A 13,881-nucleotide genomic window follows, 5' to 3' on the forward strand; every position below is an offset into this window, starting at 1 on the left:
GGTGTTACTCAAAATAAAGATGTTTATTGAATAGTAATGCAGAAAAGCACGGAATGCAAATGTGGGTCTGACTTCCAAAGCCTAAAACATGGCTTTTGGGCAATTTATTCCATATTAACTGTGGACAATTCTGTGTATTGTGGACCTGGGAACCCTGAAGACCCGTGACACCACACGGTAGGACAGACCGTGGGCCAGCCAGTATAGGGCCTCCAGCCATGGCCCTGTTCCCTCTTTAGCAGCTCCTGCAGGGCCCACATGACCTTCTTGCTCAACCTTAAGTCCTGAATGAGTTTTGACTTCACATCGAACCATAAGCACAGGATGGGAACATTCCTGTCCAACCTGTCCACGCTTATGGGACAGCCACTCTGGAACACAATAGATAACAAACAATTTAGACATAAATGTGGGCATAGATGATGTAAGCATCATGAAAAAATGTTGAAATGAGCTTTTTTATATCCAATGACAACTCTTTTGAATTAAATTCCTTATGAACTAAGGTTTTTGGGTCGTACAGGGAAGTTTGGTGACGATATTATGTCAGCTTAAGGGTCAGGTGGACTGTTCTTGTGTTTGTTTACTTTTCATCATGTCACACACTAAAGACCCCTACTATATGTCATAAAATGGCATTAAGATACTAATAAGTAGATTGCCATTTATGTCTACACAAACATAAGGTATTATGTGAACGTGCATTGTATGTTAACTTTTACTGTATTTGACCGAACGGGTCATTTTTTTTAATGAGTGTACGTACCTTGTAAAGATGAATCAGCACTACATAGCGCCGAAGCTGTCTTCAGTATAGCACATTTCTCCTCCGTTGATTGGAGACACGGAAAAGATGATGAGCTTTCAGGCAATCGGTAATAACACAGCTGTAGCGGGCATTTTTAACGTTGCACGAACTCTCCAACTGACACACCACATGTTGAGACTCGAGTTGTTTACATGTGACGTAGACCAATACGTCACTGAGGTCTACAGCCAATTAATATTACCGCCATCTCCTGGACAGGGGTGGAACCTTGCAAGTCTTGTCCAAACCATCTCCACTTTGCACCCAACTCGCGGAGGGCACTCCTCTATCGAAGGACCTCACTGGAGGGTTCTCAGGGCCGAGTGAGAGAAATGGGATTGGGCCTTAATATTAGTTTGCAAGCACTTCACCCAATATTCAAGTACTTTTCAATCCTTTGATACATTATCAAGGATTTCAAGCAGCGATACAAACTTTGTCGTGAGTTAGAGAAGATAATTGAGAAATCAACAAGGACTTTAATTTTAGATAGAATTCATTTTCTAAAGGTTAACAGCAGAATGTAAAAGGTTCATAAAACTGAAGAGGTGTTTACTTGTCCATAAAACTAGTAGAAAACTCCGTACTGAGAATGATCAAACTGTCCTAGAGTCATGGGAGAATTTAAATTCAGAGCTTTGGGGGTGCAGAGCACTCAGAGTGTCTGGCTGATTCATTTGTTTGTTTTACTTGAAGTAATTTAGGATAATCAAGAACAAAGTTTAGTCGTGTCACTTCCCATTTGTGAACATCACATTACTCTTCAAACTGATCCACTGGGAAGCACTGACAACCATAAACAATAGTTTGTGTATTTGTTTATAGTCACTGGGAGGAATATACCACACACATAGCTTACACATACACAACAATAATTCTAGGCTGATCTTTGTTGCATTTGATTTGATGCGGCTAAAATGAAGACTAATATTTGTTTAAGATAATAAATTAATGCCATTGGGTGGTAAGATAGTTGTGTAAAACATACTTTCACTGTAATACACCAGAGCCTCTACAGATTCCTCAGCTAAGCCGCAAGTGACATTAGCCAAGCAAAAGAAGAGCAGTTAGGAATAACATTGACTGAAACTTTTGAATGCAGTGGAGCATTTCCGACAAAGCGTTCTTCACATTTTTGTTTTGATTTTTTTAAATTTTACTAAAAATGCTAACATATTTGAGTGTGCTGGAGGTATATTTGGGTGTGCTTGAGTACCCCCAAAGCAGGCTGGTTACGCTCATGCCTAGAGTAATGAGGAATACGAGAATATTAAAGCTCACTTTGATTGGAAAAACGCTTGCTGGTTTTATTGCAGGCATTTTTGTTGTGAAATTATCAAGTTAGCAACCTGCAAACTAGAGGCCGTAGCCAGTCCGTTTTGGGGGTGCTCAAGTACCCCCAAAATCAACCCAAACACCCCCAAAAAGTATAGTTTTTTACAAACCTTAATAAGGGTTTGGATAGGGTTTAATGTAATGAAAAATGCTATCTAAAATTTTAAAAAGTAAAACAAAATAAAGATATGAACGAAGCTGTGTGTGAAATACTCCACCGCCTTGAAATGGTTCAGTCCATTAAATCACTAGGACCCAAATGAAAATAATGTTTCTAACCAGCCGGGCACTCTGGGTGCTCAGCAAACTACCGTCTGTTAGCTTTCGAGCTAGCTTGACAGGCCCTTTCTGGTCTGTAAGCAGTTGCAGATGACATTAGAAATTCTAAAGAGGCGAGGAGAAAGCTTTTTCAGCGGCTTAACCGAACATTTGCCCGTGTCAGGGTGTGTTTGAACGCTATTTTGTACCTGCTGGGACGTGAGTTCCACGTGCAAGGCTCGTGATGAAGCGGCTCCAGAATTGGTAACGGAGGCAGCCGGGATAGCAAGAAGCCGAGCTGTGATGGAGCTCATCCTCTTGTGGGCATTGAAGCGGGTCGCCCTCAATCAGCGTAACTTTGCATCTACATTATTCTAGGGTACATTTTAAAGTAACTGCACAAGAAACACGCCAATTATTATTTTTTTCTGCAAGTAACAAACCACCACAGCTGTTAGCAAAGCAAAGAGGAGGTAAACACAAAGTATTACTATTTGGCTGCTGCACTGTTCGGTAATCTGTCTAGCACGGTGACGCTTAGGGTTCTAATTGGTTAACTGTGACGTCAATCTCTTAGAACCATCCATGGAACTGAACACTCGTGTGACTATTGGTTATTTTCCCTGATAGTCTTCCGGAGTAGGCGGGTTGGAATCCGTGAAACACTGCGTAAAATGCGGAAGTCTAAACCGCGTGACTACCGGAGTTTTATGCAAGGTGTTGCGAACCTTTTTGACTATAGAAGCCATAAAAGTGCCACAGTGTGATGTTTGATGACTTGATAGACTCTATGAAATAATATTAATAATCCCAGAGTCTATGTCCCGAATCAATCTAAATACACCACTTAAAATTGTTCTTCCTATCGCAGGGACTCAAAGGTGGGGTGGACAGTTGACATGGGGACTTGAGACTTAGTGACTTGGACTCGAGTCGACTCGAGTCGCTGTTTTTTATGACTTGTGACTTGACTTGGACTTGGCAATCTAAGACTCGGGACTTGACTTGTGACTTGACTTGCCCAAGAAAAAAATACTTGGGACTTACTTGGGACTTGAAGGTGAAGACTTGAGACTTACTTGAGACTTGCACATGTGTGACTTGGTCCCATGTCTGGTTTAAGGTCTCCTTAAAAAGTTGAAAGTCAAATAATTTCTCTAATAAGTGCTGTGCTACTTACAAATATCTACATTTTTGGTTTGAACAAATTTATTGACACTAAAAACAGAAAACAATCATGACAATCTCAACAGCAATTAAGCACATTCACAATATTATATTCCAATATTACGTTTTTAACAGCAAACACAAAGTTTTTTGGTTTGAACAAATTTATTGACACTAAAAACAGAAAACAATCATGACAATCTCAACAGCAATTAAGCACATTCACAATATTATATTCCAATATTACGTTTTTAACAGCAAACACAAAGTGAGGTTTGAACAAACCTTCTCGAAAATCAAACATATTCACAATTTCATTATATAACATCTTTGTTAGTGTCAATAGATCCGTCCAGGCCAAAGTCGATTGTCCTCGGTCTGAACAAATCCACCGACACCAACAGCAGCAAAACACAGCCATCAAGCATATTCACATTTTTTTTATATTTGACAATATGACGTGACGATATGACGTTTTAACATTTTTCCTGACATTTTCAACATCAATTAAACAATTTCAGAGTTATTTTCTTTTAACAGTAGTTAACCAGCGTGTAAAAGGCAATACTATTGTGCAAGGGCATAGCTCTGCCATCCCACCCTCCCAAGCAGCATTCTTCCAGTCCTCTGTGTGGGTCCTTTCCATTCTGCGTGGGTCCTCTCCCTTCTGGGTACCACAACCCAGGCCGTTGCTGCCGGGACTCCCACAGTGTAGCTCCGGCTCCCCCCTCCGGGTGGGTACAGACGAGTCTTCTTTATGGCTGCGTCCTAGGCCCGCCGCTCGCAGATTGTATGGTATCTGCAGCCATTTGGAGCACAGCCACGGGGGGGATCTGCCTGCACCTCCATACCAGCAGGTTTCTGGAGGTCCAGATGGCGTCCTTGATGGCGGCGAGAGTGAGCCAGTCCCTGGCAAAGTCGTTCCGATGCCTCCTCGACCGACTCACCCCGTAAAGCACGTACTGTGCATCAGGGACCTCTCCTGCTGGCAAGTCCGGGAACTTTCCTAGTTGTTCGGCCATTGTCCACAAGACCTTGGCAGCGCTGCACTCACAAAAAAGGTGCCTCACCTACTCCTGGGCGCCACAGCCAGGTCGAGGGCACGTCGAAGTCGCTGACATTCCTCGGTGGTGCATTACAGCTCTGACTGGGAGAACTTCATGAGCCACCATCCATGACAAGTCTCGTAGTCTGTTTGGGAGGGCAGGATGATTGACGTTGCTCCAAACCGTTGTGGATTCGCCAAACGCAAGCCCCCGCACAGGGCTTACTGTAGCTCGCTCTTGCACAATAGCAATAAGGGCCCTGTGGTTTTGTAAAGTGTGACATTCTTGTGTTTCCAAATCAAACTTCTTCGAAAAATCCCGGATAAAGAGATGTGTTGGTGGCAAGTTAAACGAAACTGGAATCAAACGATTGTCTGGTACAAGCTTTAGCTTCCGCAAATATGAGCCCATCCAAAAACGGGTCATTGCTTGACTTTTCGGGTTGTTGGGTGGGCCCACAGCGTTTTGGAAGTGGAGAGAGACATATTTGCTTCCCAGGAAAAGCTGGAGGTCAGGCACTCCTTTCCCCCCTTTTTCCTTTTTCTTTTTCATTGTATCTCTTTTTATCCTTTCCCACTTTGAGCCCCAGACAAAGCGAAAGATGGCTCGGTCCATTTGTAACAGCACGTTTCTTTTAGGCATACAAATTAAACTGATTGACAAAAGCATTGGGAGGATGATCGCTTTGATGATTAGGACCTTCCCCTCTATTGTCAGTTTTCTTAGTGACCAAAAAACAAGTTTTTGCTTAACTTTCCTTGTCACGTCATCCCAGTTGGTCTCGCCTCCTCCATCCGCATTGAATTTTATCCCTAGGATTTTCTGGTCTGTCTTTAACACCGTCAGCGGGAGTCCTGCCTTTTCTGTCTCTTTCCACATTCCATAAAACTTCACTTGTGATTTTTCTCTATTTAGCCTTGACCCAGACGCCCTCCCAAACAGGTCAGTCAAGTCAAGGGCTCTTTCAACAGATGCGCGGTCAGTACACAAAATATTAAAATCATCCATGTACAAAACACACTTGGTAATTTGTCCCCCACTTCCTGGGATATTGATGCCTTCGACAAATCTATCTTTTCTTAACATTTGTGCCAAAGGTTCAATGCAAAGAACATAGAGAAGGGGAGACATAGGGCAACATTGACGTACACCGCAGTTGATCTCGATTGCTTCCGATAAATTCCCGTTAATCATGAATTTGCTGTAGATGTCTCGGTATAGCAGTCCTACCCAATTGATGTATTTTTGGGGAAAACCACATTTTTGCAATACCCTGAGAGGTATTGGTGCGAGACTCGATCAAAGGCTTTTTCAAAGTCTAGGTTTAGGACCGCTAGTCGCATGTTTCTGTCTCTTGCATAACAAATGGTGTCACGGATCAGCATGAGACTGTCGCTGATCTTCCTTCCCACAATGGCACAGGTTTGGTCTGGATCAACCAAGTCTCCCAAGACAACAGACATTCGTGTTGCTAGAAGCTTGCTGAAAATTTTACAGTCCACGTTTAAAAGCGTTATGGGTCGCCAGTTTTTTAAGTCAAGTTTGTCTCCTTTTTTGTGCAATAGAGTAACTATCCCGATTCTGAAACTGTCTGGCATATGGTCTCGATTGGAAAATTCGTTAAAAACAGTTAACAGATCTGGTGCTAAAATATCCCAAAAAGTCCGGTAAAATTCGAGGTTGAGTCCGTCCTCCCCGGGTGATTTGCCTTTTTTCATAGTCTTTATGCAATCATTCAGTTGGTCTTGGGTAAAGTCCGATGTTAAAAAGGGGTCTTGACGCACTGATCTTGAAATATGATCTAATACATGCCCCATTTCATTCTCATATGTTTCTTTCTTTTCAAATAATTTTTTGTAGTAGTCTTCGACCAATCTGGTTATTTCACTACTTTCCTTTGTTATTTGCCCGTTTTCGTTTTGAAGTTTAAAAATCCCCTCATTTTTGCCCATAATTTTTTTTAAAAAGTAGCGTGTACATTTTTCCCCTTCTTCTATTTCTCTTTCTCTGCTTCTTATTATGATGCCTTTGCTCTTTATTTCCGCCAAAGCGTTTAGTTCTTGTTTGATCTCTTTGATTTCATCATTAAAGTCCATCCCCTTTTCTGTTAGGATGAAATAGCGTTGGAGTCTTCTTTGTAGTCCCGACATGCGTTTCATCTCTTTGAGTTTCTTGTTTTTCCCTGCATTTTTAAAAAAGGTCTGTGTTCGTTTCTTTGTCATTTCCCACCATTGTGCTCGTGAATCATACGAGTCTTGAAGGGTCTGCCAGTCTTTGTACAGCTCCCTGTATTGTGCGGCTAGAGCCTCATCCTCCAGCAGGGAGCAGTTTAACTTCCACAAACCCTTCCCAACAGTCATACCCGAAGGAAATGAGAAAGAGCAGGACAGTAGCAAGTGATCCGAAAAAAAAACTGGAATTAATCTTGCATCACTCTGTGCTAAACCCCTCGTAAATATGTAGTCTATTCGAGAGGCTCTGGCATTGTCACTACTGAACCAGGTGAAGCCCTCCTCTCCTGGATGTATGGATTTGAAACAGTCCACCAGTTTAAATGTCCGGCACATGTCTTGTAATAAAGTTGATGTTTTATCTACTTTAAACTCCTCATCATTCCTCTTTCTATCCTTCCTACTTAGGATGCAATTAAAATCTCCTCCCACGATTAGTGGTTGATGGCCTAGCATATGCGACTGGATGTCCTCTAAAAGTTCGTACCTGAGTTGTCTGTCGGCATGGCCGTATATGTTAATGAGGTTAAAATCATTCCCTATATAAGAAAGTCTTGCTAAGATTGCGCGTCCGTCTCTCATCACAGTACTCCCCTTTATGATGAGTTGAGGGTTGTTTATTAAAATGGCTACCCCATCGTTACGATTTTCATTCGAGCCACTCCATAATGACGGATATGGCCAAATCTCTTCCCACTGTTTATAATTTTTTAGAAAGGGGATGCAGCATTCCTGTAGTAAAAACACATCCGTTCTGATAGTTTTTAAGAACGATAAAACACTGTGAGCCTTAACCTTTGATCTCACACTTCTCACATTGATAGTAGAGAATGTAATGTTCATAATTGTTGTTAAAGTATTTAAACTAGTTAGACAAAACCGGGGGATCTGAGTCCATTCTTTGGTGATCATCGAGATCATCGAGAGTGTCACCTGTGTCAGACACATCACTTAAGAGTAGTACCTCATTTTGAGACTCACCGGGGAAAACTCTGGGACCCTCTGACTCTCTGTCTGTGGTTCCAGGTCTTCCCCTTTTTTCTGGGTTAGGGGGTGAGCCAGAGGACCTATCAAAGGGTCTCTTACTTCCTTGCCCACTAAGGGTCAGATTTTTTCCCTCCCCGACTTCCTCCGTCTCAACTTCATACAGTTCCCTTGTGGGCTTATTCACCGGCAATCGGCTTTCTCCTAAATCTCTTATCTTTGTTTCTGGTTTTTTCACCACTCCCAATTTTGTCTTACTTTTACTCCTCTTTCCAGTGCCCGTATGGGTTTTTGGAGAGTCATTCGCCTTTTCGATTTGTTTGACTTCTCCAAATCCCGGCAATGGCGTAGCAAACAAATTTGCTAATTTGAACTCTCTTCCAGGCCCTTCCTGATTAGTATGTGTTTTCGGAGTGGCAGTTGCTTTTTCTATTCGTTTGTCATGTCCAAATTCAGGTATTTTATGAGAAATCGAATCAGAATTTCCAGGTTCTTCCTGTTTCAATTTTGATTCTCTGGTCTCTGCTCCAGGGGTTTTGGTAGGTACATCTGTTTTTTCAATTTGTTTGTCTTGTCCAATTTCTTTGTGCATTTCTTGATCAATTTCATTGGGTATTTCCATAACTTTATTCATTTCCTGTTCATCTTCATTGGGTATTTCTATAACTTCATTAATTTCTTGTTCATTTTCATTTTGTATTTCCATGACTTTATTAATTTCATTGTCTTTGTTATCTTTATTCACTTCATTGTCTTTGTGACATTTATTCATTTCATTATCTATGTTGTCTGACATCATTTCATTGTCTTTGTTGTCTTTGTTAACTGCCTTCCTAGCTTTCAATTTGTTAGCAAACGAATTCGGGCAGTTTCTAAAGAGGTGATTCGTTTCTCCACAGAGATTGCATTTTCTGCTATTGCTACATTCCTCAAAGGAATGTCCAATTGTTCTGCACTTTCCACAAAAAATTCGATCACATACCTCAGCCAGATGCCCATGCTCACCACATTTGCGACAGAGTTTCGGTTGCCCTTGATAGTGGATAAAGCCACGGTTTTCCCCCAGGAATATAGTCGACGGAATTTGTTTCATTCCCTGAAAGCCCTGAGGATCTTGCCGTAGTTGGACTGGTACCCTCCAGGCACCATTCCAATAGCCTTTCTCACACCTCACCTTCATAGCCTGGCCTTTTACTGAGCAGTATCTACTCAACCAATAACAGACGTCATCAGCACTGATCATTTCACTAAACATTCTAACAACGACAATCTTGTTAGTATTATCAGTCAGCTTCTCCACTGTAAATCCTGAAAACTGGGACCTCACTCCCTCAAAGCGATTCCAAAACTCTTGATAAAGAGCTGCCGTTTCAAAACTCACATCAAAGCCTTTGCCAGAAGTCATTTTTATGACAGCATGTACCTCCTCCTTTTCAAACTTCAGAATCTTTTCAACAAACTTGTTAATAAAATCCGTCCTTGACATTCCCTCCGAAATTGCCACAACATCTTTGAGCAAGAATCTCACGCAGTTACGTCTCCGCCCGCCGGTATAATGCCCGGCCATGGCAGGACTCGGCTGCTTTACTTCTAACTATGTTAAAATGGTTAGAATTGTAAAATTAATAATTAACAATACTCTTAAAACCGACGCCAATGACAGTATAAACGCATAGAACGAGCAGTGCTAACCTGATGCGTCCACCATCAACCGCAAAGTGTTGATTCTTAACCATTAGACCACAATGGTTATAAACGCATAGAACGAGCAGTGCTAACCTGATGCGTCCACCATCACAAAGTGAGGTAAGTGTCAGGTTGCCAACTACCTGAATGAGATAATATTGCCTCTAGTATTGAGGTGTTTCAGGATACATGGTCCAAATTAAAGTACAAATTGCGCTTTTGTTCGCCGCTTACAACTGGCAATCCGATTATGCGTATGTGTGAATCCCGGCATGCTTTTTGTGTCCCTTTCCCGTTCTGTAAACACCTGGTAACTTGATGGGTATGGTTCTTGTATTCCCCTACCCAGCATGCTCTCCGTGTCCCTTTCCCGCTCTGTAAACACCTGGTAACTCGGTGTTCATGCGTGAATCCCGCCATGCTCTTCTCCTTTTATTCAGATTTGACGAATGACCTAACAACCACCAGGTAACACTTGAGAGTAGGGATAGGAACTTGTTTTTACAGTACTGTATGCACAGTGTACAGTATATAGCTGAAGCTTTACACACACACACACACACACACACACACACACACACACACACACACACACACACACACACACACACACACACACACACACACACACACACACACACACACACACATGCTTGCGAAACTATTTGGCCCCCTTGAACTTTGTGACCTTTTGCCACATTTCAGACTTCAAACAATAAGATATACAACTGTAATTTCTTGTGAAGTATCAACAATAAGAGGGACACAATCACGAAGTGGAACACACTGAATTGGATATTTTAAACTTTTTTAACAAATAAAAAACGAGTGGGTGTGCCAAATGATTCATCCCCTTTACTCTCATTGCAGCAAACTCTGTCCAGAAGTTCAGTGAGAAGCTCTGAAGGATTCATTGTTGATCTAAATGACTAAGGATGATAAATGGAATCCACCTGTGTTAATCAAGTCTCTGTATAATGCACCTGCACTGTGATAGTCTCAGAGAGGTCTGTTTAAAGCGCAGAGAGCATCATGAAGAACGAGGCACACACCAGGCAGGTCGGAGATACTGTGGTGGAGAAGTTTGAAGCTGGATTTGGATACAAAAAGATTTCCCAAGCTTTAAACATCCCAAGGAGCACTGTGCAAGCAATTATATTGAAATGGAAGGAGTATAGACCACTGCAAATCTACCAACTGCAGAGGTCTACAGTTGAGGTGGGAGAATCTGTGCATAGGACAACAGTCAGTCTTATACTGCACAAATCTGGCCTTTATGGAAGAGTGGCAAGAAGGAAGCCATTTCTTAAAGATATCCATAAAAAGTGTTGTTTAAAGTTTGCCACAAGCCACCTGGGAGACATGCCAAACATGTGGAAGAAGGTGCTCTGGTCAGATGAGACCAAAATCAAACTTTTTGGCAACAATGCGAGACGTTATGTTTGGCGTATAAGCAGCACAGCTCATCACCCTCAACACACCACCCCACGGTCAAACATGGTGGTGGCAGCATCATGGTTTGGGCCTGCTTTTCTTCAGAAGGGACAGGGAAGCTTGTTAAAATTGATGGGAAGATGGATGGAGCCAAATACAGGACCATCCTGGAAGAAAACCTGATGGAGTCTGCAAAAGACCTGAGACTGGGACAGAGATTTGTCTTCCAACAAGACAATGATCTAAAACATAAAGCAAAAGCTACAATGGAATGGTTCATCAAAAAAACATATCAAGGTGTTAGAATGGCTACGTCAAAGTCCAGACCTCAATCCAATTGAGAATCTGTGGAAAGAACTGAAAATTGCTGTTCACAAACGCTCTCCATCCAACCTAACTGAGCTCGAGCTGTTTTGCAAGGAGGAAAGGGCAAAGATATCAGTTTCTCAATGAACAAAACTGATAGAGACATACCCCAAGCGACTTGCAGCTGTAATCGCAGCAAAAGGTGGCGCTACAAAGTATTAACTCAATGGGGTTGAATAATTTTGCATACCCACTTTTTAGTCTATTTGTTAAAAAATATCCAATAAAGTGTGTTCCACTTCAGGATTGTGTCCCACTTATTGTTGATTCTTCACAAGAAATTAGATAGATACATAGATAGATAGATAGATAGATTCTTTGTTCATCCCCATAGGGAAATTCACACTTCCAGCGGTATCCTTGGGTTGAAAATAAAACAATAATAAGCTAAAAGGAATATAATACATAAATACCCAACACCCAATGTAAGGTGTTGATATAGAATATTTAAATAGTGCTACATAAAATACACACTGTAATAAAAATAGGGTAATATGCAATGTGGGGGTTTGGTTTAATGTAGGCTTTTACTCCACCGGGTGGAGTTAAAAAGCATCATGACATGAGAAAGAAATTATCTCCTTCGTCTGTCCGTGGAACAAGACTGTGACAGCAGTCTGTCGCTGAAGCTGCTCTTCCGTTTGGAGATGATGCTGTGTAGTGGATGTGATGAATTGTCCATGATTGACCGCTGCTTTTTCAGTACCCGTCTCTCAGCTACTGTTGTCAGGCTGTCCAGCTCTGAAACCACAACAGAGCTTGCTTTCCTCACCAGTTTATTAAGACGAGAGGCATCCTTCTTCTTGGCGCTGCCTTCCCAACACGCTCCCGCATAAAAGAGGGCGCTTGCCACAACAGTCTCATAAAAACATTTGTAGGAGCTTTTTGCAGATGTTGAAGGACGCCAGCCTTCTGAGGAAGTACAGTCGGCTTTGACCTTTCCTGCATTGAGCTTCTGTGTTGGCAGTCCAGTCCAGTTTATTGTCCAGCTGCACACCCAGGTATTTGTAGGTCTGGACAAATACTCCACATTCTCCACATTCTCCTTTGATAGTTATACCTGTCCATAGGACAACAGTCAGTCATATACTGCACAAATCTGGCCTTTATGGAAGAGTGGCAAGAAGGAAGCCATTTCTTAAAGATATCCGTAAAAAGTGGCGTTTAAAGTTTGCCACAAGCCACCTAGGAGACACACCAAACATGTGGAAGAAGGTGCTCTGGTCAGATGAGACATATATATATATATATATATATATATATACATTTATATATATGTATAAATATACTGGACTGTCTCAGAAAATTAGAATATTGTGATAAAGTTCTTTATTTTCTGTAATGTAATTAAAAAAACAAAAATGTCATACATTCTGGATACATTACACATCAACTGAACTATTTCAAGCCTTTTATTATTCGAATATTGCTGATTTTGGCTTACAGCTGAAAAAAACTCAGAAATCCTATCTCAAAATATTAGAATACTTCCTCAGACCAAGTAAAAAAAATAATTTTATAACAGCAAAACTAAATCAAACATTTGAAAATGTCCATTGATGCACTCAGTACTTGGTTGGGAATCCTTTTGCACGGATTACTGCATCAATCCGGCGTGGCATGGAGGCAATCAGCCTGTGGCATTGCTGAGGTGTTATTGATGCCCAGGATGCTTCGATAGCGGCCTTCAGCTCATTTCCATTTATAGGTCTGGTGTCTTTCATCTTCTTCTTAACTATACCCCACAAATTCTCGATGGGGTTCAGGTCAGGGGAATTAGCAAGCCAATCAAGGACAGTGATGCCATGGTCAGTGCACCAGTTACTGGTGGTTTTGGCACTGTGGGCAGGTGCCAGATCATGCTGGAAAATGAAATCCTCATCTCCATAGAGCTTTTCAGCAGATGGAAGCATGTAGTGCTCTAAAATCTCTTGGTACACAGGTGCATTTACTCTGGACTTGATGAAACACAGTGGACCAACACCAGCAGCTGACATGGCTCCCCAAACCATTGCTGACTGTGGGAACTTCACACTGGATTTCAAGCAACTTGGATTTTGCTCTTCTCCAGCCTTTCTCCAGACTCTGGCGCCTTGACTTCCAAATGAAATGCAAAACTTGCTTTCGTCTGAAAAGAGGACTTTGGACCACACTGCAACTGTCCAGTGCTTCTTCTCCATAGCCCAAGTCAGACGCTTCTTCCGTTGTCTTGATTTCAGAAGTGGCTTGACCATGGGAATACGGCTATTGTAGCCCATTTCCCGGACACGTCTGTGAACTGTGGCTTTTGATACCTGGACTCCAGCTTCAGCCCACTGTCTTTGAAGCTCCCTCAAATTCTGGAAGCGGCTCTTCTTCACAATTTTGTTAAGGCTGCGGTCATCTCTCTTGGTTGTGCAGCGTTTCCGGCCACATTTTTCCCTTCCAACAGACTTTTTGTGGATATGCTTTGAAACTGCACTCTGTGAACAGCCTGCTCTTTGAGAAATTTCTTTTTGTGTCTTACCCTCCTGATGGAGGGTATCAATGATGGTCCTCTGGACAGCAGTCAGATCAGCAGTGATTT

At 41.9% G+C, this 13,881-nt stretch overlaps 1 protein-coding gene and 1 long non-coding RNA gene across 2 annotated transcripts in view; both read right to left on the reverse strand.

The window, feature by feature from the left end:
- The window catches only part of uvrag (UV radiation resistance associated gene), a 112,244-nt gene extending 109,305 nt beyond the window's left edge, over nt 1-2,939 (reverse strand). The window contains exon 1 of the mRNA XM_088321605.1: nt 2,611-2,939. Coding sequence (XP_088177731.1) covers nt 2,611-2,715 — 105 coding nt within the window. The 5' untranslated portion in view covers nt 2,716-2,939. The remainder of the gene's footprint in view (nt 1-2,610) is intronic.
- Nucleotides 5-2,589, reverse strand: LOC148349874 (uncharacterized). The gene is made up of 2 exons (XR_015847410.1): nt 767-2,589; nt 5-371 (listed from the first exon to the last, which is right to left on the reverse strand). It is a non-coding gene; the product is annotated as an uncharacterized LOC148349874 (long non-coding RNA).
- Nucleotides 2,940-13,881: the final 10,942 nt, after the last annotated feature.

This window comes from Urocampus carinirostris, chromosome 17 (genome assembly GCF_059441175.1).
Source record: "Urocampus carinirostris isolate Australia breed hairy pipefish chromosome 17, RoL_Ucar_1.0, whole genome shotgun sequence".
Classification (NCBI taxonomy): Eukaryota; Metazoa; Chordata; class Actinopteri; order Syngnathiformes; family Syngnathidae; genus Urocampus; species Urocampus carinirostris.